This window comes from Salvelinus fontinalis, chromosome 15 (genome assembly GCF_029448725.1).
Source record: "Salvelinus fontinalis isolate EN_2023a chromosome 15, ASM2944872v1, whole genome shotgun sequence".
NCBI classification, from domain to species: Eukaryota; Metazoa; Chordata; class Actinopteri; order Salmoniformes; family Salmonidae; genus Salvelinus; species Salvelinus fontinalis.
In genome coordinates this window covers 17,644,999-17,670,511 of record NC_074679.1, presented here as the reverse complement: position 1 = coordinate 17,670,511, position 25,513 = coordinate 17,644,999, and the positions used below count along the sequence as shown (strand labels likewise).

At 47.6% G+C, this 25,513-nt stretch overlaps 1 protein-coding gene across 4 annotated transcripts; it reads left to right on the top strand.

Annotated features, from left to right (window-relative positions):
* Positions 1-238: 238 nt before the first annotated feature.
* Positions 239-25,096, top strand: LOC129811484 (rab3 GTPase-activating protein non-catalytic subunit-like). Of its 4 annotated transcripts, none has more exons than XM_055862839.1 (35): positions 239-640; positions 1,863-1,945; positions 2,075-2,195; positions 2,373-2,454; positions 5,835-5,882; positions 6,003-6,078; positions 6,167-6,268; positions 6,372-6,471; positions 8,609-8,629; positions 8,877-8,975; positions 9,185-9,333; positions 9,804-9,883; positions 10,257-10,346; positions 10,535-10,674; positions 11,071-11,266; positions 11,405-11,548; positions 13,211-13,293; positions 13,407-13,471; positions 13,604-13,694; positions 14,074-14,201; positions 14,371-14,584; positions 14,709-14,806; positions 14,966-15,071; positions 15,199-15,359; positions 15,489-15,663; positions 15,801-15,974; positions 16,071-16,177; positions 17,955-18,021; positions 18,105-18,175; positions 21,580-21,615; positions 21,721-21,795; positions 22,089-22,304; positions 22,568-22,855; positions 23,872-24,036; positions 24,276-25,096. In XM_055862839.1, the coding sequence occupies exons 1-35, from the start codon at positions 532-534 to the stop codon at positions 24,426-24,428; spliced, it is 4,113 nt and encodes a 1,370-aa protein (XP_055718814.1). In that variant the 5' UTR covers positions 239-531; the 3' UTR covers positions 24,429-25,096. The 4 variants fall into 4 exon arrangements, with proteins under 4 accessions (XP_055718814.1, XP_055718812.1, XP_055718813.1 ...); XM_055862837.1 differs by having other exon boundaries at positions 21,721-21,867; XM_055862838.1 differs by lacking the exon at positions 8,609-8,629 and having other exon boundaries at positions 21,721-21,867.
* The last annotated feature ends 417 nt before the right edge of the window (positions 25,097-25,513 follow it).

Below are 25,513 nucleotides of genomic sequence, written 5' to 3'. Positions count from 1 at the left end.
GCAGCACCAATAGTTATCACATATTATTATTTTACTGGCACCAATGTAATGATCGATTCAAGCCTGAAGGGTAGGCGTTTTTGCTGTGTTGGATTGTCAACCTTTGCTGACCTTGAACAAAGCTTCATTTTATTTGTTGAACCTGCCTTCCTGAGCGATAGAGGGCGACGTACACGAAATCGTCTCTGTAAATGTGCCTCGAGATTGTATTTTATGGTTAGCGATGTGTCATCACAATACAGTCAGTCATTGGTCATCACCAAAACACTTAAAGTAAAGGGTTGAAACGGTGCAAATATTAACGAAATCCACTGACAGCAACACCCTGTACATGTATTTGTTTACTAACATTCCTGGAAACGATACATATTTCAACGCAAAGGATCCCTGAGGAGTCTTGTCTTCTTGATTAGCGCTAACTTCATCATACTGCAACGTTGTTGATTCCCCGTTGGACTGCAGCTGCCAGCTAACGTTAGCTTAGCTGGCTAATTCCCTGTATCCCCTCTGCCTGGTCGGGACGGGAGCGAAATGTCCTGCTGCCTGCTCGACTTCTGCCGGGTCCAGGAACTCAAAGCAGTCCGGGAGTTTTTGTTCCAGAACCAGCAAAACAACCCTTCTTTGGAGGACAAGAAAACAGGTAAGTTATCTAGCTAACGCTCAGCTCTGGGCGAGCTAAATTGCTGGTATGACCAACTTGTTTGATTGCTGTTTGTAATCCTCGTCTCTTTTTTCAAAGCAATGTTAGAGTAGCTACGAACATTGCTATAGACTTGTATGAAGTGTGTGTGTGTGTGTGTGTGTGTGTGTGTGTGTGTGTGTGTGTGTGTGTGTGTGTGTGTGTGTGTGTGTGTGTGTGTGTAAAAAAAGAGACCAGATAATGGTTCACAAATTGCACAATTTGTAGATAGTGTTGTTGACAATCCAGTTGAAATTAGACTGTAATTTGTTCTATGGTCTACGTCACTTGTCATCTCATGCCTGTAGAATCTGATAACTCTCGAAGTCGCAAATTTTGTTCCAGCGATCTAAGTGCTACAAATACCAGGGAGTGTAAAGAATGCACGTATTCCTATGTCTCTTTAAATCTTTGACCTGTCACATCATGAATAATAGAATTAGAAATTATAGCAGTTGATGAGCGCAAGGTGTAGTGAAGGTGAGACCTGGAGAGCTGCAGTACCAGCGGGAGGCAGATGAGGATGGAAAGAGGGAGGAAGGAGGGGGGATTTGCCCTTTGTCATATGAGTCATCCTACAGGAGGGCGCTTGAACAGATTTCCGCATGATGCTGGACAAAGGAAGACACACGCTCACACACATAAGCATACATACTTACATACACATACTCAAAGCCCTGAGCCATTGTACATGCATGTTGCAGTCAGACTATGTCAACAGGAGTCCCACTGTCAATGCGAGTTCTGTCAATCTCTTCCCTCCTCCCACTTACTGATATTTATAGCATCTCTAACTTCATCCCTTCTCTCTTTGGGTCGGGGGAGGTCTCTTGTCCTTGATGCTCATCTTTCTCTCCGCCTTCTTTGTTAGTTTGCCCCTGCCAGTCCAAAGATGTGTGTGTATCATTTATCACCTGATTTTAATAAATGTTCAGCTTTATAGCCTAACTATAATAATATAATAATAATAATAGTAATATATGCCATTTAGCAGACATCCAAAGCGACTTAGTCATGTGTGCATACATTTTACTTAAGGGTGGTCCCAGGAATCAAACCCACTGCCCTGGCATTACAAGTACCATGCTCTACCAGCTGAGTTACAAAGAACCACTAACATTTTAACTGACAATTGACTCTGGATTGCACCACCTAATAATTGTGATTGATCTCTCTCGCTCAGAGAATGAGCTGGCCTGGGACGACTCAGACTGGGGGTCATGGGATAACCCTGAGGCCAAAGAAGATGGCAGTGGCACCACCACGGTCAGTTTGTCTGTCTCTTACACTATTTCTCTTCTTTAACTAAAGACTAGCTTAAATCAGACAGCACCCTTCCATAGCCCTCTGTGATCTATAAGGTTTGGTCCTGTTGTGTTGTGTTGTGTTCCGTAGGGGGTGGAGGAGGACAGTGCTGCAGTGACTGCCCCCTGGCTGCAGGACTGTGTGGTTTCTCTTTCTCCCTGCTCAGACCTGATGGTCGTTGCCAAAGACCACAAGGCTGTGTTTCTCTCAGGTATGTGTCCCAAAACACAGACACGCATGTTAATGTACACACAAATTCTCCCTAACCTACCCTTATTAAAGCTACATGAAACAAAGTCAGTGTCCTCAAATACATAAACATCTCCTCAATGACACATACTCTGCTGTTGGCGGGGTGTGTGTTGACATTGTCTCCTCTTTCTTGCAGCGAAGTGGCGGACAGATGATGGTGGCCGAGAGGAGATGACCCTGGCTGTGTCCTGGAGTGGAACTCTCAGCACCGAGGAGGGGTGAGAGAACGGGGGGAGAATGGGGTGAGGAGGGGTTGGAGAGAACAGAAGGGGGAGAGAACAGAGGAGGAGGAGGGAGAGAACAGAGGAGGAGGAGGAGGGAGAGAACAGAGGAGGAGGAGGAGGAGGGAGAGAACAGAGGAGGAGGAGGAGGGAGAGAACAGAGGAGGAGGAGGAGGGAGAGAACAGAGGAGGAGGAGGGGGGGGAGAGAACAGAGGAGGAGGAGGGGGGGGGAGAACAGAGGAGGAGGAGGGGGGGGGGAGAACAGAGGAGGAGGAGGGGGGGGGGGAGAACGGAGGAGGGGGGGGAGAGAACAGAGGAGGAGGAGGGGGGGGGGAACAGAGGAGGAGGAGGGGGGGGGAGAACAGAGGAGGAGGAGGGGGGGGGGAGAACAGAGGGGGAGGAGGGGGGGGAGAGAACAGAGGAGGAGGAGGGGGGGAGAGAACAGAGGAGGAGGAGGGGGGGAGAGAACAGAGGAGGAGGAGGGGGGGGAGAGAACAGAGGAGGAGGAGGGGGGGAGAGAACAGAGGAGGAGGAGGAGGGGGGGAGAGAACAGAGGAGGAGGAGGAGGGGGGAGAGAACAGAGGAGGAGGAGGAGGGGGGAGAGAACAGAGGAGGAGGAGGAGGGGGGAGAGAACAGAGGAGGAGGAGGAGGGGGGAGAGAACAGAGGAGGAGGAGGAGGGGGGAGAGAACAGAGGAGGAGGAGGAGGGGGGAGAGAACAGAGGAGGAGGAGGAGGGGGGAGAGAACAGAGGAGGAGGAGGAGGGGGGAGAGAACAGAGGAGGAGGAGGAGGGGGGAGAGAACAGAGGAGGAGGAGGAGGGGGGAGAGAACAGAGGAGGAGGAGGAGGGGGGAGAGAACAGAGGAGGAGGGAGAGAACAGAGGAGGAGGGAGAGAATAGAGGAGGAGGGAGAGAATAGAGGAGGAGGGAGAGAATAGAGGAGGAGGGAGAGAATAGAGGAGGAGGGAGAGAATAGAGGAGGAGGGAGAGAATAGAGGAGGAGGAGGAGGAGGGAGAGAATAGAGGAGGAGGAGGAGGAGGGAGAGAATAGAGGAGGAGGAGGAGGGAGAGAATAGAGGAGGAGGAGGAGGAGGGAGAGAATAGAGGAGGAGGAGGAGGAGGGAGAGAACAGAGGAGGAGGAGGAGGGGGGAGAGAACAGAGGAGGAGGGAGAGAATAGAGGAGGAGGAGGAGGGAGAGAATAGAGGAGGAGGAGGAGGGAGAGAATAGAGGAGGAGGAGGAGGAGGGAGAGAATAGAGGAGGAGGAGGAGGGAGAGAATAGAGGAGGAGGAGGAGGAGGGAGAGAATAGAGGAGGAGGAGGAGGAGGGAGAGAATAGAGGAGGAGGAGGAGGAGGGAGAGAATAGAGGAGGAGGGGGGAGAGAACAGAGGAGGAGGAGGAGGGGGGAGAGAACAGAGGAGGAGGAGGAGGGGGGAGAGAACAGAGGAGGAGGAGGAGGGGGGAGAGAACAGAGGAGGAGGAGGAGGGGGGAGAGAACAGAGGAGGAGGAGGAGGGGGGAGAGAACAGAGGAGGAGGGAGAGAATAGAGGAGGAGGAGGAGGAGGGAGAGAATAGAGGAGGAGGAGGAGGAGGGAGAGAATAGAGGAGGAGGAGGAGGGAGAGAATAGAGGAGGAGGAGGGGGGAGAGAATAGAGGAGGAGGAGGAGGAGGAGGAGGGGGGAGAGAACAGAGGAGGAGGAGGAGGGGGGAGAGAACAGAGGAGGAGGGAGAGAATAGAGGAGGAGGAGGAGGGAGAGAATAGAGGAGGAGGAGGAGGGAGAGAATAGAGGAGGAGGAGGAGGAGGGAGAGAATAGAGGAGGAGGAGGAGGAGGGAGAGAATAGAGGAGGAGGAGAAGGAGGGAGAGAATAGAGGAGGAGGAGGAGGAGGGAGAGAATAGAGGAGGAGGAGGAGGAGGGAGAGAATAGAGGAGGAGGAGGGAGAGAATAGAGGAGGAGGAGGAGGGAGAGAATAGAGGAGGAGGAGGAGGGAGAGAATAGAGGAGGAGGAGGGGGGAGAGAATAGAGGAGGAGGAGGAGGAGGAGGGGGGAGAGAACAGAGGAGGAGGAGGGGGGAGAGAACAGAGGAGGAGGAGGGGGGAGAGAACAGAGGAGGAGGGGGGAGAGAACAGAGGAGGAGGAGGGGGGAGAGAACAGAGGAGGAGGAGGAGGGTGGAGAGAACAGAGGAGGAGGAGGAGGGGGGAGAGAACAGAGGAGGAGGAGGAGGGGGGAGAGAACAGAGGAGGAGGAGGAGGGGGGAGAGAACAGAGGAGGAGGAGGAGGGGGGAGAGAACAGAGGAGGAGGAGGAGGGGGGAGAGAACAGAGGAGGAGGAGGAGGGGGGAGAGAACAGAGGAGGATGAGGAGGGGGGAGAGAACAGAGGAGGAGGAGGAGGGGGGAGAGAACAGAGGAGGAGGGAGAGAACAGAGGAGGAGGGAGAGAATAGAGGAGGAGGGAGAGAATAGAGGAGGAGGGAGAGAATAGAGGAGGAGGGAGAGAATAGAGGAGGAGGAGGAGGAGGGAGAGAATAGAGGAGGAGGAGGAGGAGGGAGAGAATAGAGGAGGAGGAGGAGGAGGGAGAGAATAGAGGAGGAGGAGGAGGAGGGAGAGAATAGAGGAGGAGGAGGAGGAGAGAATAGAGGAGGAGGAGGAGGGAGAGAATAGAGGAGGAGGAGGGGGAGAGAATAGAGGAGGAGGAGGAGGAGGAGGGGGGAGAGAACAGAGGAGGAGGGGGGAGAGAACAGAGGAGGAGGGGGGAGAGAACAGAGGAGGAGGAGGGGGGAGAGAACAGAGGAGGAGGAGGGGGGAGAGAACAGAGGAGGAGGAGGGGGGAGAGAACAGAGGAGGAGGAGGGGGGAGAGAACAGAGGAGGAGGAGGGGGGAGAGAACAGAGGAGGAGGAGGGGGGAGAGAACAGAGGAGGAGGAGGGGGGAGAGAACAGAGGAGGAGGAGGGGGGAGAGAACAGAGGAGGAGGAGGGGGGAGAGAACAGAGGAGGAGGAGGGGGGAGAGAACAGAGGAGGAGGAGGGAGAGAACAGAGGGAGGAGGGGGGAGAACAGAGGGAGGAGGGGGGAGAGAGGGGGAGAGAACAGAGGAGGAGGGGGAAGAGAACAGAGGGAGGAGGGGGGAGAACAGAGGGAGGAGGGGGGGGAGAGGGGGAGAGAACAGAGGAGGAGGGGGAAGAGAACAGAGGGAGGAGGGGGGAGAACAGAGGGAGGAGGGGGGAGAGTCAGGAGGGAAAGAAACATAAGGGTGGATGAATGAGAGAGGAAGGGGTTAGACTGAGAGAATGTGAGGAGAGGAAAGGACACAGAAATAAGTCAAGATTAGATTCCAGATTCACTGTGTGTGTGTGTGTGCGTGTCTGCCTCTTTACAGGGAGAGTGTGAGCAGTGTCATCTGTATACCTCTGGCCAGCCAGAAAAGGTAAGCCACCTAGTGTGTCCGACACTGTCCATGGGTGTTCACTTGTGTGTACATATCAATGTGTATGTAGGTTTGTGTTCTAATGATGAGTATTAACTCTGTCTGTCTGTGTGTGTTCAGGAGTTCCACAGGTCGGCCAGACTGGACTTGTATTGTAGTGGGCTTCTCATCTGGTTATGTCCGCTTCTACACAGAGGTGCAGTACAGCAGTATTTACTTGTTACCTGGAAGGCTGGCTGGTGAGGTAATGTTATTCTAACAGTGGTGTTGTGTGTTTTTGTCAGAGTGGGGTCCTACTCCTAGCCCAGCTGTTGAATGAGGATCCTGTCCTGAGGCTCAAGTGTCGCACCTACGAGATCCCCCGCCACCCTGGTGTCACCGAGCAAGTACGGCTGTAGCACACACCAAAACACTGACAGCTGCCTGAGTATCAAGGTTCTTTTGATGACACTTTGTATTTATGAATTTCTCTCTCTCTCTCTCTCTTAGCATGAGGAGCTGAGCATTCTTTACCCAGCAGCCCTGGTCACTATTGATGGCTTCAGTCTCTTTCAGTCGCTACGTGCCTGCAGAAACCAGGTGGCTCGAGGTACTGCTCTGTGTGTGTGTTTTGTGTCTGTCGAGGTACTGCTCTGTGTGTGTGTGTGTTTTGTGTCTGTCGAGGTACTGCTCTGTGTGTGTGTTTTGTGTCTGTCGAGGTACTGCTCTGTGTGTGTGTGTGTTTTGTGTATGTTGAGGTACTGTAGTAGCAGTAGAGGTACAGTGCTGTCAAAAAGGTTTTTCCCCCTTTCTAATTTTCTCTATTTTTGAATAATTTTTGATACTGAATGTTATCATATCTTCAACCATAACCTAATATTAGATAAAGGGAACCTGAGTTTACAAATAATAACAAAAATGTATACTTATTTTATTTATTTAATTAACAGAGTTATGAAACCCAATTCCCCTGTGTGAAGAAGTCATTGCCCCCTTACACTCAATAACTGTTGTGCCACCTTGAGCTGCAATGAATGCAACCAAGTGTTTCCTGTAGTTGCTGATCAGTCTCTCACATTGCTCTAGATTAATTTTTGGCTGTGGATTAATTTTCTGCTCATTTAAAGTCCTGCCACAACATCTCAATTGGGATTAGGTCTGGACTTTGACTAAGCCATTCCAAAACTTCAAATGTGTTACTTTTTAACAATTTTCATGTAGACTTGATTGTGTGTTTTGGATCATTGTCTTGCTGCATGACCCAGCTGCCCTTCAGCTTCAGCTCACAGACGGATGGCCTGACATTCTGCTGTAGAATTCTCTGATACAGAGCAGAATTCATGGTTCCTTCTATTCAGGCAAGTTGTCCAGGTCCTAAGGTAGCAAAGCATCCCCAAACCATCACACTACCACCACCATGCTTGACCGTTGGTATGGCAACACAGTGCCATCACTAACACAGCTGCCTACATACAGACTTGAAATCATTGGCCACTTTAATAAATGGATCACTAGTCACTTGAATAATCCCACTTGAATAATGTTTACATATATCTTGCATTACTTATCTCATATGTATATACTGTATTTTATACCATCAATTGCATCTTAGCCTATGCCACCCTGTCATTGCTCATCCATATATTTATACTTATTCCATTCCTTTACTTAGATTTGTGTGTATTAGGTAGTTGTTGTGGAATTGTTAGATTACTTGTTAGATATTGCTGCACTGTCGTAACTAGAAGCACAATCATTTCTCTACACTCGCAATGACATCTGCTAACCATGTGTATGTGACCAATACAATTTGATTTCTGTGGAATGCAGTGTTTGGTTTTCGCCAGACATAATGGGACCCATCTCATCCAGAAAGTTGACTCAAGTCTGCCAAAAAGCACCTGGAAGCACCTGGATGATCATCAAGACTCTATAGAATGTTCTATAGACAGATGAGTCAAAAAGTATACGTTTTTGGATGACATGGGTCCCATTATGCCTGGCGAAAACCAAACACTGCATTCCACAGTAAAAACCTTATACCAACTGTCAAGAATACATTCTGCTCTGTATCAGAGAATTCTATAGGAGAATGTCAGGCCATCTGTCTGTGAGCTGAAGCTGAAGGGCAGCTGGGTCATGCAGCAAGACAATGATCCAAAACACATAATCAAGTCTACATAAACATGGTTAAAAAGCAACACATTTGGAATGGCATAGTCAAAGTCTAGACCTAATCCCTATTGAGACGTTGTGGTTGGACTTGAAACGAGCAGTTTATTATTGAAAACCCACATATGTCACTGAGTTAAAGCAGTTCTGCATGGAAGAGTGGGCCAAAATTCCTCCACAGTGACGTGAGAGACTGATCAACAACTACAGGAAGTGTTTGGTTGGAGTCATTGCAGCTAAAGGAAGCACCACCAGTTATTTAGTGTAAGGCAATTACACACAGGGGCATTGCGTGTTGCATAACTTTGTTTATAAAATATGTATGTCATTGTTGTGTTATTTGTACACTCAGGTTCCCTTTATCTAATATTAGGTTTTAGTTAAAGATCTGATAACATTCAGTATAAAAAAAATGCAAAAGTAGAGAAAATTCGAAAGGGGGAACTACTTTTTCATAGCGCTGTAGGTTAGTGTTCGTAGTTGTAAAACTAGTTGTAGTACCATAGTAATTGTGCTATAAAGGTTACATGATGTTTAATAGAACCATGTTCTCTATTTGCTGGCTGGGTTGACAGAGTTCGCCAGAAAGGATGCAGGTACTGACACACGCACAAAAGCTAGTATTTGACACTTAGGCTAGTACATGTAGTATTTTTGGGGGGTATATTTTGTGTATTGTGGCTTGAGGTGATAGTCATTCCACACCATTTACTCAACTCTTTCCCTCATCTCCTCTTTCTCTGGCAACCCTCTCTTCCTTAATCTCTTCCTCCAAACCCCTTCTCTTACTCATTATCCCTAACTTTCTGTGTCTTACCCCTCTCTCCCTACTCCCCTCCTCAGCGGCGGCAGCAGGCAGTGAGGTGGTCCACCCTCCTCCTCTGGCCTATAAGAAGTGGGGTCTACAGGATATGGACACCATCGTAGACCACAGCAGCGTGGGTGAGAGAGTCGAGGAGGGAGGGTCAGATGGGTGGAGGGGCACAGGGAGTGTGGGGGGGGGCTGGAGGGAGAGGGGCAGGGAGTGGGGCAGGAGCATGGTGAGCAGAAGGTGGAGAAGATCATGGATTCTGGTTGAAAGACAGTGAAAGTGTAGCTATGTTCTCCATTGTAACGGTGCTCTCTCTCTCTGTCCCTCCCTCCCTTGTCAGGTATAATGACGCTGTGTGTGTTTGACCAGATGAAGAATGCATCTATCCTGGGGGGTTTCCATGCCTCTGTGAAGGGCAGCCCCCCCGCCATGAGTCAGTACATAACTGTGGGGGGAGGACCCTACACAGGCTTCTACTACGCCATAGAGGTGTGTGTTTGTTTCGGTTTGTCTATCTTTTTCCTCACCTCATGCCTGTCTATTTATCTCCTTGAGAGATTGGTAGTTACTCTTTAATAAGTAAGCACAGTCGGCATTAGTTCAGACCAGTAGCAGTGATTTTTGACTTTTCCATTCCCTCTAGAGCAGGGATGGGCAATAATTTTGGCTCGTGGGCCATATCATAATTTCTAAATTCAGAGGGACGTTATTTTGAGAAAGGGCAGTTATTTGAACATTATAAAGGTCCATTATAATTTCTACATACTTTCTATCTAGCCTGTAGTGTTATTTTAACCCAAAATAGTTTACCCCCCACCCCCAAAAAATGTTTTTTACTCAAATCTCCCTCAGACTGGATTGCCTTATTTTGCCCACCCCTGCTGTAAACAGAGCTGAGATTTCCACCAAAGCAGCACAAAAATGTCCAGTCATAAAATATTGTTTTTATCTCTTTCCAGGGTAGCTCCCAGCCTCTCCTCTCCCATGTGGCTCTGGCTGTGGCGAGCAAACTCACATCGGCCTTGTTCAGCGCTGCCAGGTGCGTGTGTGTTTTTCTTGGTGATTGTATGTATGAGTCTTTTCTCGGTTGTCAGTATCCTGGCCTCCTACTCCCTTTAATCATGGTGAGTATTCCCTGTGGTGCTGTGTGCAGGTGTGTTGATACGGCAGGGGCCTTCACTGAGCCATGCTACCTCTGATACAGCCACACAGGACACAAAGCAGCAAAATCAATACACTGATATATAGCCTCTTTCCTGACAACTAATTCATTATAACTCTGTATGTCCTCTCCCTCTTCTCCCTCTTTCTTCTGCATTGCTTCTTTCTTTCTGCACCCTTTCTCTCCTCTTTCCTTCTCTCTCTCCTATCTTTCCTTTCTTTCGCACTGCTCTCTTTTGCTCTCGCGTCAGTGGGTGGCTGGGCTGGAAGAAACAGAGTGAGGAGGAGCCAACTCAGAAACAGAAGCCCAAGGTGGAGCCGGCCACGCCCCTGGCAGTCAGGTGACCAACACCATCCCTTTTGTCAGAAGAACTAGGGAACTGTTTGTGCTGCACACGCAATCTACGCAATCAAATTGCCAAGTTATCTTTTTATCACTAACATTAATCAATGAGCCTTTTTTTTTTCATTTCTCACTTAACTGATTGCTTAGCCCAACTCTTTCCTCCCTCTCGTGTCCCGCCCTCAGGTTTGGTCTCCCAGACTCGCGGCGTCACGGGGAGTTCATCTGTCTGTCCCCCTGTAACACTCTGGCTGGGGTCACGGACGACTTCGGCAGGGTCACGCTGCTTGACGTGGGGAGAGGCATAGCTATCCGCATGTGGAAGGGTGAAAAAGAATTCTCCCTTCAGCACTCAACAGTAGGGCCGGAACGATATCAGTATCGTAGCAAGAAAACAAAACATGAAAACGGGCCTAATGTTGGAAACAAACACCATTATGATGTCATCCAGAGTCACATGTATTTATTTCCACGCTATAGTACACAATATTCAACATACAGCAGGTTTTTAAAGGACCAAAGAGTTTGGTCTGCTTCGTGTTTTCATTTTTGCCATAGAAAAAATATTGCGATACTGGTATCATCACAGCCAAACTCATCAGTAAATTAATTATCCGGTTTAGTATAAAGACAGCTAATGTTGAGTAGGGTCTAGTGTTTGACTTGGAAAAATGCCCTACTTATATATCTAGTTATAATAACCTATTTCTGTGTTTTCCCAGGATACCGTGATGCCCAGCTGGGTTGGGTGCAGGTGTCTGAGGGGCGGGGCGAGCGCGAGCCCTCGCCCTCTGCGCCCCTCCCTCGGCGCCACGCCCAGTTCCTGGTCATCTATGCACCCAGGAGAGGCATCCTGGAGGTGTGGGGCACACAGCAGGGTCCCAGAGTAGGAGCCTTCACTGTAGGGAAACACTGCAGGTACACACACACACACACACACACACACACACACACACACACACACACACACACACAGTTCTAATCGTATGTTTCTAAAGCATTTGAACTACTTTAACCAGTAACAATTTCCTTATCTCCTATGTGTGTATGTGTCAGGTTGCTGTATGCAGGCTACCGGCTGATGGGGGTGAACAGTGTGACTAGTCAGGGCTGGCTGCTCCACACACAGCAAGTGTGTCTGTTTGACCCTGCTACTGGAGCACTACGCACTGTCACTGTCCCCTTCCATCTGGCCCTCAGGTGACTTTTCACACTAACACACACTTCGTAGTACGGTTGGGACATCTTGGGAAGATCAGGAGTATAATTCTTGTATTGTGAAAGATTCTACACATACAGTGCATTCGGAAAGTATTCTGACTCCTTGACTTTAACCACATTTTGTTTCGTTACAACCCTATTCTAAAATTAATAAAATCGTTTTTTTTTGTTTTTTTGGTGCAAATGTATTACAAATAAAAAGCTGAAATATCACATTTACATAAGTATTCAGACCCTTTACTCAGTACTTTGTTGACGCACCTTTGGCAGCAATTACAGACAAGTTTCTTTGGGGTATGACGCTACAAGCTTGGCACACTTGTATTTGGGGAGTTTCTCCCATTCTTCTCTGCAGACCCCATCAAGCTCTGTCAGGTTGAATGGGGAGCGTTGCTGCACAGCTATTTTCAGGTCTCTCTAGAGATGTTCGATCGGGTTCCTGTCCGGGCTCTGGCTGGGCCATTCAAGGACATTCAGAGACTTGTCCCGAAGCCTCTCCTGCGTTGTCTTGGCTGTGTGCTTAGGGTCGTTGTCCTGTTGGAAGGTGAACCTTTGCCCAGTATGAGGTCCTCAGCACTCTGGAGCAGGTTTTCATCAAGGATCGCTCTGTACTTTGCTCCGTTCATCTTTGCCTCGATCCTGACTAGTCTCCCATTCCCTGCTACTGAAACAACTCCCCACAGCATATTTCTGCCACCACCATGCTTCACTGTAGGAATGGTGCCAGGATTCCTCCAGACGTGAAGCTTGGCATTCAGGCCAAAGAGTTCAATCTGTTTCATCAGACCAGAGAATCTTGTTTGTCATGTTCTGAGAGTCCTTTAGGTGCCTTTTGGCAACTCCAAGCGGGCTGTCATGTGCCTTTTACTGAGGAGTGGTTTCCGTCTGGCCATTCTACCATAAAGGCCTGATTTTAGTGGAGTGCTGCAGAGATGGTTGTTCTTATGGAAGGTTCTCCCATCTTCACAGAGGAACTCTGGAGCTCTGTCAGAGTGGCCTTTCTTGGTCACCTCCCTGACCAAGGCCCTTCTCTCCCGATTGCTCAGTTTGCCCGGGCGGCCTGCTCTAGTAAGAGTCTAGGTGTTTCCAAACCTCTTCCATTTAAGAATGATGGAGACCACTTTGTTCTTGGGGACCTTCAATGCTGCAGACATTTTTTGGTACCCTTCCCCAAATCTGTGCCTCGACACAATCCTGTCTCGGAGCTCTATGGACAATTCCTTCGACCTCATGGCTTAGTTTTTGCTCTGACATGCATTGTCAACTGTGGGACTTTATATAGACAGGTGTGTGCCTTTTCAAATCTTGTCCAATGAATTGAATTTACCACAGGTGGACTCCCAAGTTTTAGAAACATCTCAAGGATGATCAATGGAAACAGGATGCACCAGAGCTCAATTTCGAGTCTCATAGCAAAGGGTCTGAATACTTATGTAAATAAAGTATTTCAGTACATTTTTTAATACATTTGCAAACATTTCTAAAAACCTGTTTTCGCTTCGTCATTATGTGTAGATTGATGATTGATGTAACGTAACAAAATGTGGAAAAAGTGAAGGGGTCTGAATACTTTCCGAATGCACCAAACACAGCCTGTGTAGTTTTACCAAAAGGACGTAATGATTATGTTCCCTATGTCAGTGATAAGAAGAGTGAGAGGGCGAAGGACATGCACCTGCTGAAGAGACTGACCACACTACTGAAGAGCAGAGAGGTGGAACCAGGTACGACAGAGATGGAGGGGGAAAATGAACAGATGGGAGGATACCCTTTACAGAAGTATTTGAACAGGGAAAACCAGAAGAGCTCTTTCTTACCTTTGACCTCCTCTCCACAGATATCCTGGAGAGCGAGGCCCAGAGTGTACTGCTGGACATCAAACACCCTGCCGTTAAGAAACAGGTCAACACATATACACACACACACACACACACACACACACACACACACACACACACACACACACATAGTGGGGTCAACACACCCATGGAATGTGGTGTACTACTACTTACTGCTCTCTGTCCTGTCCTTTAGGCCCTGGAGTCTTTGCTAGCCAATAAGAATGCTCCAGTCTCCTGTCTGACCAACATCACCCGAGTCTTACTGGCCAGTCTCAAAGGGCAAGGTACCGTGTATTTCTGGATATTTATTGAGGTTGAATATTATTAAACCGTGTACAAATAGGTGTCTTAGTGCCTGTGTGTGTTAATGCCTGTGTGTGTGTGGGTTAATGCCTGTGTGTGTGGGTTCATGTCTGTGTGTGTGGGTTAATGCCTGTGTGTGTGGGTTAATGCCTGTGTGTGTGGGTTAATGCCTGTGTGTGTGGGTTAATGCCTGTGTGTGTGGGTTAATGCCTGTGTGTGTGGGTTAATGCCTGTGTGTGTGGGTTCATGTGTGTGTGGGTTAATGCCTGTGTGTGTGGGTTAATGCCTGTGTGTGTGGGTTAATGCCTGTGTGTGTGGGTTAATGCCTCTGTGTGTTGCCCGTGTGCGCTGTCCCTGCAGACCCTGAGGCGGTAGATGAAGGGTTGTTCCAGTTGTGTTCCTCCCAACTGAAACTGCTGCAGCTCTACACAGACATCCAACAGCTCCACTCTACTGGGGAGGCCACCACAGACACACACACTGAACCTGTGAGTACAACAAACACCACTGGTTGTACAGCAGTCTGACACTGAATTAACTAGCTACATTCAGAGCAGTAAACGGCAGGCCAATGCTGAGTTGTCAGCAACACTCACCAATTTTGAATCTATTTTCTCTCCCTCTTCTCTTGTTCCACATTCTCCTCTTCCTTTTCAGACGGAGGTTGCAGGTATAGAGGAGGAGCTGGCCCGTGTCTCCCCTACCCTGCAGCGCTACGCAGAACTCACGTCCGGCTCCCGCCCCTCCGTCTCTTTCGCCCAGGACTCCCCTGACGCATCACTTCCTGTCCGGAGCTTCCTGTCCCAGATGGAGTGTGAGGGAGAGGAGATCAGAGTGGTGCCAGGGCCCAACGCAGACTGGACACAGCTTGGTAGAATGAAAACGCACACACACAACACAAAGACGCGCACAGACACACACACACAAACACACACTCACACTATTACCTATAAGTGTATTAGAGGTTAGTTTGTGTGTGTGTTTTTCCCCTGTAGGGAGCTTTCTGTTCTGGGGCTGTCTGACAGGAGAGAGCCCTCTACAGAAAGTCTGTAACACACTGCAGAAGACCGGCATCAGCCCACAGCAACTACTGGTGAGGAGAGGCGGGAGAGAGGGTGAAGAGGTGGTGGAGGAATAAGAGGAAGCCGATTCTAGAAAGGGATGATTTGGGTATGGGAGGAAGAATAGACTGTTTGAAATAGAATGAAATGTAACTCATCCATGTTGTTTGTCCGTGTGTGTTTTCCCTCAGTCTCTGCTGCTGAGTGTATGGCTGCACAGAGAGAAGGAAGTATTGAAAAAAACAGAGGCCGTCAGACACCTACACACACTGCTCACTGCCCTCAGCTCCATGAAAGGTGTGTGAGCACATTTTATTTCCAATGTTGTCTGTGCTGTGACGACATTGAGTTAGCTTGTGGTTAGATGGTATGTGGCTAGACTCCCATTGACTTCTGTAGACGGCTGTGTTCCTCCTCTCCCTAGGTGCGGTGGAGGAGTCGTGGGACATGCAGTGTGTCTCCCCCTGGTGGCAGCAGGTGCGTGCTGCATGTGTCCAGTCCCACAGTTCTGCTGCCGCCCTGTTGGCTGCAATAGTGGCTCACCGCGCTGCTAAGGCTAACATCACCATCCTGGCTGAAACCAAGGTCACACACCACACACACACATATAATCACCTGGCTCTGGCAAAGAAAAGGGTGAACACACACACCCTAGCACACACACACACTGATATGTGTGCTTCGTCACTGACTCTTTGTGTGTGTGTGTATCAGTTCCAGCCAGAGTGGGAGGCGGTGTCGTTGGAACTGGAGCAGTGGGCGGTGTGTGTGAGACAGCTGGAGGACGTGTTGTCCCTGCAGACACTGCTGTGTGTGCCTCCTCCTCAGGGAACACCAGGGAGCGCCACACCACACTGCTCAGTCAAAGCCCTGCTGGAGGGGGGCCGAGGTACTGGATACGTACTATAAGAAATAAAAAGTCCATAATCCCGATCTGAGAGGGTTGGAATTGGTGAGAGAGATAATCACATATACAGTAGATCAGTGATTACCTACGCTCTCTCTCTCTCCTTCGTCCTCTCTCAGGTGGTATAGCAGACAGCGTGGCTAAGTGGGTGTTCAGGCAAGACTTGGCCCCTGAGCGGCTGAAGGACATGCTGCAGAGGAGGGGGGAGGCCGAGAGCACGGAACAGCCCTCCCAGCCAGAGCAGGGGGAGGGAGAAAAGAGCCAGGAGGATCCAAACTTCAACAGGGCAGCAGGTGAGTGTGTACTCCTGTGGTCACTAACCCAATTCCTCCATAGGGAAGTGTATTTGTTGTTGTTATATTAAAGTGTGTGTTCCTGTGTTCCTCCAGAGCTGCTGGTGTCTGTGTGTCAGCGTTTCCCAGACTCCCTCTCTCCTGACCTGCTGTTTGCCCACTGCTGCTGGGAGTACGTGGTGCAGTGGAACAAAGACCCAGAGGTGGGGCTCCATACAGTACCGGCACACAGACCTTCACATCCATAAACACACTCACATCTATACACATAGACATCCATACATACAGTGGGGAGAACAAGTATTTGATACACTGACGATTTTGCAGGTTTTCCTACTTCCTACTTCATACAATATGATTTTCTGGATTTTTGTTTTAGATTCCATCTCTCACAGTTGAAGTGTACCTATGATCAAAATTACAGACCTCTACATGCATTGTAAGTAGGAAAACCTGCAAAATCGGCAGTGTATCAAATACTTGTTCTCCCCACTGTATCTATATACACACTCACATTTACACACACAGACATGCATATACATACACATCTACAGTACCAGTCAAAAGTTAAGACACTTCTTAAAGAATGTTTTTTCTTTATTTTTACTATTTTCTACTATTTTCTACATTGTAGAATAATAGTGAAGATGTCAAAACTATGAAATAACACATATGGAATCATGTAGTAACCAAAAAAGTGTTAAACAAATCAAAGTATATTTTAGATTCTTCAAATTAGCCACTCTTTGCCTTGATGACAGCTATGCACACTCTTGGGATTCTCTCAACCAGCTTCCCCTGGAATGCTTTTCCAACAGCTTCACCTGGAATGCTTTTCCAACAGTCTTAAAGGAGTTCCCACATATGCTGAGGACTTGTTGGCTGCTTTTCCTTCACTCTGAGGTCCAACTCATCCCAAACCATCTCAATTGGGTTGAGGTTGTGGAGTCCAGGTCATCTGATGCAGCACTCCATCAATCTCATTCTTGGTCAAATAGCCCTTACACAGCCTGGATGTGTGTTTTGGGTAATGATAGTCCCACTAAGCGCAAACAAGATGGGATGGAGTATCGCTGCAGAATGCTGTGGTAGCCATGCTGGTTAATTGTGCCTTGAATTCTAAATAAATCAGACAGTTTTACCAGCAAAGCATCCCCACAGCAACACACCTCCTCCATGCTTCACAGTGGGAACCTCACATGCCGAGATCATCCGTTCACCTACTCTGCATCTCACGAAGACAGAAATCTCAAATTTGGACTCATCAGACCAAAGGGCAGACTTCCACCGGTCTAATGTCCATTGCTTGTGTTTCTTGGCCCAAGCAAGTCTTCTTATTGGTGTCATTTAGTAGTGGTTTCTTTGCAGCAATTCGACCATGAAGGCCTGATTCACGCAGTCTCCTCTGAACAGTTGATGTTGAGATGTCTGTTGCTTTTATTTTGGCTGCAATCTGAGGTGGAGTAATTTTTATGAACCTATCCTCTGCAGCAGAGGTAACTCTTGGTCTTCCTTTCCTGTGGCGGTCCTCATGAGAGCCAGTTTCATCATAGCGCTTGGTGGTTTTTGCGACTGCACTTGAGTTCTTGAGATTTTCCGCATTGACTGACCTTCATTAAGGAAATAAATTCCACAAATTAACAAGGCACACCTGTTAATTTGAAATGCATTCCTCATGAAGCTGATAGCGAGAATACCAAGAGTGTGCAAAGCTGTCATCAAGGCAACGGGTGGCTACTTTGAAGAATCTCAAATATAAAATATATTTGGATTTGTTTAACACTATTTTGGTTACTACATTATTCCATATGTGTTATTTCATAGTTTTGATGTCTTCACTATTATTCTACATCTAGAAAATAGTCCAAATAAAGAAAAGCCCTGGAATTAGTAGGTGTGTCCAAACTTTTGACTGGTACTGTATATACTGACAGTTTGAGGTGTACAGTCAAATACTTTGTTGTCTCTCTCTCTCTTTAGGAGGGGAGATATCTTTGTTGGGCGGTGGAGCACCTGAAGCTAGTCTCAAGTCCTCACATCCAGCTGGGTGAGACTATGCTTCACGTTATGCAATATTCACTCAGTGTGTCCCTTCGTTTGTGCTATAAGATGGTTCTCTTTCTCCTGCAGGCATCTCTTCAATGATGTGGAACACGTTCATCGTTAAATGTTTCTCAGCTGCTGCTTTCCTTATAGAGAAGGTGAGCAGAATATTAGGGATGTGCATCTTTCCCTTTCAACACAATTCGATATCTAGATGCACGGGCTCCGATACGATACAGGAACGATAAGTTTTAGTTTGAAACGAATCGGTTCGATACGATGCACTAACATTTGTTAGCATAAACACATACATTTTCCATTCCAAATTAAAATCTGCTGCTGATGGATCTGATGAGCTAGGACTCTGAGCTGTATCTGTCTGAGCTGACTTCTCTGTGTGTGTGCTGTATCTGTCTGAGCTGACTTCTCTGTGTGTGCTGTATCTGTCTGAGCTGACTTCTCTGTGTGTGTGCTGTATCTGTCTGAGCTGACTTCTCTGTGTGTGCTGTATCTGTGTGTGTGTGTGCTGTATTTGTCTGAGCTGACTTCTCGCTCTCTTTGTGTGTGTAAATTATGTACATGTACACTGAACCAAACCCTAAACACAAAATGCAACAAAGATTTTAGTGAGTTAGTTCATATAAAGGAAAAACAGAAAATTTGAACAATTCATTAGGTTCTAATCTATGGATTTCACATGACTGGGAATACAGTTCTGCATCTGTTTGTCACAGATACACTATATGACCAAAAGTACACATGTTTGTCTAACATCTCATTCCAAAATCACAGGCATTAATATGGACTTAGTCCATTCTTCTGGGAAGGTTTTCCACTTGATGTTGGAACATTGCTGCGGGAACTTGCTTCCATTCAGCCACAAGAGCATTAGTGAGGTCGGGCACAGGTCTTGGGCAATTAGGCTTGGCTCGCAGTCAGTGTTTAAATTTATCCCAAAGGTGTTTGATGGCGTTGAGGTCAGTGCTCTGTGCAGAACAGTCAAGTTCTTTCACACCGATCTCAACAAACATTTCTGTATGGACTTTGCTTTCTGCACGGGACATTGTCATGCTGAAACAGGAAAGGCCCTTCCCCAAACTGTTGCCACAAAGTTGGAAGCACAGAATTGTCTAGAATGCCACGGGAGCTAAGGGGCTTAGCCTGAACCATGAAAAACAGTCCCAGACCATTATTCCTCCTCCACCAAACTTTATAGTTGGCTCTATGCATTGGGGCAGGTAGTGTTTTCCTGGCAGCCGCCAAACCCAGATACGTCCTTCGGACTGCCAGAAATTTGACAAACTGACTTGTTATCTTATGACGGTGTCACGTTCAAAGTCACTGTGCTCTTCAGTAAGGCCCTTCTATCGTCAATGTTTGTCTATGGAGATTGCATGGCGGTGTGCTTGATTTTATACATCTGTCAGTAACGGGTGTGGCTGAAATAATAGCCTATCCAATCATTTGAAGGGGTGTCCACATACTTTTGTGTATATATAGTGTACCATAAAAAAAAAAGTAGGGGCGTGGATCAGAAAACCAGTCAGTATCTGGTGTGACCACCATTTGCCTCATGTGGCGCAACACATCTCCTTCGCATAGAGTTGATCAGGCTGTTGATTGTGGCCTGTGGAATGTTATCCCACTCCTCCTTTAATGGGTGTGCAAATTTTCTGAATGTGGTGGGAACTGGAACACGCTGTAGTACATGTCAAATCAGAGCATCCCAAACATGCTCATGTCTGGTAAGTATGCAGGCCATGGAAGAACTGGGACATTTTCAGCTTCCAGGAATTGTGTACAGATCCTTGCGACATGGGGCCGTGCATTTTCATGCTGAAACGTGATGGCGGGCCTCAGAATCTCGTCACGGTGTCTGTCCATTCACAGTGCCATCGATAAAATGCAATTATGTTTGTTGTCCGTGCTTATGCCTGCCCATTGCCCATACCATAACTCCACCGCCACCAGACATGTGGTTTGCCATCTACCCGGGACAGTTGAAACCGGGATTAATGCGTGAAGAGCACACTTTTCAGCGTGGGGCCGTGCAGCATTTGTCCACTGAAGTCGGTTACGACGCCGAACTGCAGTCAGCATGCCAATTGCATTGTGTTGTGACAACTGCACATTTTAGTGGCCTTTTATTGTCCCCAGCACAAGATGCACCTGTGTAATGATCATGCTGTTTAATCAGTTTCTTGATATGCCACACCTGTCAGGTGGATGGATTATCTTGGCAAAGAAGAAATGCTCACTAACAGGAATGTAAACAAATGTGTGCACAACATTTGAGACAAATAAGCTTTTTGTATGTATGAAAAATATCTAAGATATTTTATTTCAGCTCATGAAACATGGGACCAACACTTTACATGGTGTGTTTATATTTTTGTTCAATATGTATGGTGTATGTAGGGCTAAGCCACATGGAGACTGGGCACCTACCACCCCACTACCAGATAAGGGGGGGCAATGTTTGCTCTTTGTCCCCCCCACTTTTGATCTGAAATCACTAATTCATTTATAATTTTTGCAGATTCAAAGTGTTTGAGCTAGTAATGTAACAATATTCCTCATTAAAATGAATATATATATATAGCACAGCTTTTGATTTATTTTTTGCCAAACTCGACTTTTTCAAACTTTTTAAACAAAAACAACCACTAACTGTTTGCTCAGATGGCAACTCGTCGCAAATGCGCATGTGCCAATTGAATCTCAACAAGGAAAAAGTTGGTGGTTGTATTTGATTAACATTTATTGAAAATGTATGGATTTCAAAGAACAAAGGCACGCAACTACAGAGGACAAACATAGGTACAAGGTAGGCGTTCGATAATTAAATGCATTTGAAGTATTGACCTTGGGCGAATCGATGGAGTTGGTCCTAGGTTCCACAAAGCCTGGAGCTAGATTCCACAAACCCAGGTCTCTGCTCCACTGTTTGTGGAGTCATCAGAATCTTCCTTCACCATGGAGTGGAGTTTAGTTCACTATATCCAAATGAGAGTTGTCTCCAGCGGTAGCTTAGGCTATTCCGGTAAAATGACGTTTTCAACAGCACCTTTGATAACAATAACCTTGAAATTACATCGGTTTAACTTGTCACTCAACTAATAAAGCCTAATATTGCGCAAGCCATTTTACAAACATTTGAATGCTGAAGGTGACAGGTGGCCTACCTCTTGTTAGGCAATGTGCAGTTTGACTAGGCTACTGATATTGCCTGGAGTTGTTGACTTGTTGATCAATGACTGTCAACACAGTTACATGCTCGACACTAAAGGAGAGGAAATAAAGTAATATGAGCCATGTTAGTGAACCGGCGATACGTAACGTTTAAATCGAGTTTGACTGATTCAGTCCTATCTTAAAAATTTGAACCGGGGATCGATGCGTATCTGTGAATCGTTACACCCCTACAGAATATGTTCATCAGAACTGTCACATACATAAACATATTCTGTAGGGACGTAACGATTCAAATCAGTCCCAGTGTGTCCTGATTCTGATCACGATTCTCTTTATAGTGCTCCAATTGTTTGTTTCCTCTCCACAGGTGGGGAAGGCCCCTAAGGACCGCCTGTGTCGACGGGTGAGCAGCCCTGCCTATTCAGCCTTACATGTTTGCCTCTGATTGGGACTTGTGTTTTGGTTGTGAATAGACGTGTACATAACGTCTGTCTGTGTGTGTATTCAGGATGTGGGAATGGGAGACTGCGCCATGACATCATTCCTGGGGTCCTGTGTTCAGCTGCTACAGATTCTGATGGAGGTACGGATCAAAAAAGATGGATGGATGCATACAGTTGGGCAGATTAAAATGTTTCCCTGCGCTGCAGCACAGGTAAAAAGCATGTGCTGCATGCAAAGTGGGTATATGTGCATGTCACCATGCAAGAGAGTTTGTCACAGTGTACCATTACTGCAGCACAGGGATTTAGAAAAAAACTTTTTGAACTAAAGCATCTGTAGTTGCACAGATATACTGCGCTTTGGATGGTTTTTAATAGTGATACTGGCAAGTGAGTCTGGTCCTTGGTTACTCTGAACCCCTCTCCCCTCCAGGCAGACTCGGGGGTAGAAGAGGTGCCTCCTCCAGAGCTGTGTGTGGAGGAGGTGTGGGGGGGAGCAGAGGGACCTGCCTCCCTAGCAGAGCTAGCCCTGGAGCAGAAGGGAGTTCACTACCCCCTTGTACAACACCACTATCTCCTGGCCTCTCTACTCCACACTGCTATGACCTTCAGTCTCAGGGTCAAACCACTCAGCCTGTTCGACAGCAAGGTGAGACAAACACGTAGTGTAAATCAAAGAGTACACACATGCATAACACCTACAGCAGTGTTTACCAACCCTCTCCTCTGGCCCCCCCAGATGTTTCACATGTTTGTTTTAACCCTAAACTGGCACACCTGATTGAATTAGTCACAGGCTTGATGATTAGTTGACAGAGAGGTGTGCCAGTTTTTAAATGTCTGGGAGGCCCTGAGGAGAGGGTTGGGAAACACTGACCTACACTATACACTGCAAGTCTTTCCTTCTTCCAGGGTAAGAATGCCTTCTTTAGAGAGCTGTCGTCCATCCAGCTGATGCCCAGTGGAGACATGGACCCTGGCCTGGTCTCCCTCAGACAGGAGTTCCTGCTCAGGGTGTTGACAGGCTGGGTGACGAACCAGAGGGAGGCGGTGGAGGGCCCTAGGTCTGGGTCAGGGGACAAGACGTGGCCTTCTCTGTGTCTGGACCTGGGACTCCTGCTGCAGGTCAACCCGGACCTCCTGCGCAGACATCTGGTGTGTGAGCTGTACAACCAGGGCCTGGACCCCCGGGCAGAGCAGGTAGGTAGTCAAACACCAACAGGTCCCTCAATACACATCTGCTGGTAACTGGATAGAAACTGATACACATACTAACACATATAACATAAACCCCCCAGTGAGTGTATTAGGTACACCCATCTAGTACCAGGTCGGACTCCCCTATGCCTCCAGAACAGCCTGAATTCTTCAGGGCATTCTACAGGGTGTTGGAAATGTTCCACATGGATTTTGGTCCATGCTGATGCGATGGCATCACGTAGTTGCTGCAGATTGGACGTTGGTATGTTCATGCTGCAAACAGCCCGTTCCATCTCATCCCAAATATGCTCTATTGGGTTGAGGTCTGGGGACTGACCAGGTCACTCAAGTAAACGGAATGTTCTTCCACTCCTCAATTGCCCAGTGCCAACACTGACCGTGTTCTCACTGGAGCTCTCTTGTTTTTATCTGGTAGGAGTGGACCCAGGGTGGTCGTCTATGACAATAGTCCATCCCTGACAAGGATCGAGGAGTTGTGTGTTTCTGAGATGCCGTTCTGCACACCACTGTTGTTCTGTTCCGTTATTTGTCTGTTTGTTGCCCTCCTGTTAGCTTGCACGGTTCTTATCGTTCTCCTTCGACCTCTCATCAACAAGCTGTTTTCGCCCCAAAGGATTGCTGCTGACTGGATGTTATTTGTCAGTCTCACCATTCTCTGTAAACCTGGGTGGCTGTTTCTGAGATACTGGATCCAGAGTGCCTAGCATCAATGATCATACCTCGCTCAAAGTCACTTAGGTCACTGGTTTTGCCCATTGTAACGTTCAATAGAACAGTAACTGAATGCATCGATGTCTGTCTGCTTTATATAGCAAGCCACGGCTACGTGACTCACTGTCTGTAGGAGAGATCCATTTTCGTGAGCGGGTGGTGTACCTAAAACTACATATTCATACACTCATTTCACTTGTCATATTTAATAACTTTATACACACAATGAATATGATCACTCACACAAAATATGACATTGAAGCCTGAGGTGTGTGTGTTGTCAGGTGATGTTTGAGGTGGAGGATAAGGACGTTTTGGGTTCCCAGCTGTTGGTTCTAACAGGCCAGAGGCTGAGCTACTCCCTGCTCCACACCCAGACCCAGACCCGACCCGCCATGGAGCTGCTGGCACGCCTCCCCCCCACACTCTGCACCTGGCTCAAGGCTATGGTGAGATCAACCTCTGTGTTACCTTATAACATGTTATAACCACTGTAGAACACCTGGCTCAAGCCTATAGTGAGACTTACCAGCCTCCTGAATACACACTATAACACCTGTCTTAAGGCCATGGTGAGACCAGCTAGTCTTCGGCGTCAACCTATAACCACTGAACAGCATATTGTGTAACTAATTCAACCCCCTAGTTTTGTGTGGGCTACTGATGCGTATCTGTGTGTTGTCCCCAGGACCCCAGTGAGCTGGGGTGCCCGTCAGTGCCCCTGAGTCAGACCAGCAGGCTGGTGAGCCGCCTCATAGAGATCCTACCTGAGAACCACGGCCAGTACAGCCTGGCACTACACCTACTGGAGGCTGTGGAGGACCTGCAGAGAGAGGACTGAGAGAGGGGGAGGAGGACAGAGAGGGGGAAGAGGGGGAGGAGAGAAAGGACAGAGGGAGTAGAAGCGAGGGAACTAGATGGCTTCTGTGCATTTTCGTTCTTGCTAGCATCCAATATAGGAGTGAGAGAGGGGTAGTGAACTGGTATATTACCTATCATGTACAGGAAGCAGAGGTACCCTGTTTTTATGAGAGGCTTGTGCTCAGTTGAAAAGAAAAGGTTGAATCTAATTAAGTGTAAATGATAGAGGGGGGGGGTAGGATGGGTTTTTAATTTAATCCAGTGCTCAGTCATCTTACTCCAATTTCAAATAACATTGTATTAGGTTGATCAATGTCCAAGTCTGTATTTCAGAATGGAATATGGGGGGCCTAGATGGAGTTGGATAAGTCCTGTCACTTTGTCTCCCAGCTATACCTAGCAGCCCCTGTACTCTCCCCTTTAACATACTTAATGACACACTCAAAAGGGGGTTGCAGGGTGTGTGCCATATGATTGTTCAGTAAGCATCCCTTCCTCAGCTGTCCCTCATTAGTGATGTATGATAAACAGACCTGTTATTTATACATGCTGCAGTACTACTAGCTGTGCCTGTACCCACTGTACTGTTCTGTAGTTGTAATCTAGACACTGGGGGCAGACAGCAGAATAAAAAAAGTTAAATGCTCAGCATGGTTTCTCTCTCTCTCTGGGCCTGGGGTAAGAACAGTTAACACTGGTCATGATGGTCATTTCCAAATGGTAGCAGGACATGGCTGCGTTGAGTACGGGGGGAAAAACTGCACCGTTCAGTTAAATGGAAACCGTGCTGTTCTGAAAAATGGGGAGGTTGGGTTGTGGGTTAAATGCATCACTGCCCTTAATACGTCATGCATTGCTTCAAGCCACACACTAAATGAAGCAAACTTACTTCAATGTCTGTTCCAAGAACGTTTTGGGGAAACGTGGCGTCCAGTCCAAACCGCCATGAGATTCAGTCCAAACCGCCATGGGATTCAGTCCAAACCGCCATGGGATTCAGTCCAAACCGCCATGGGATTCAGTCCAAACCGTCATGGGATTCTCTCCAGACCATTCAGGTAGACT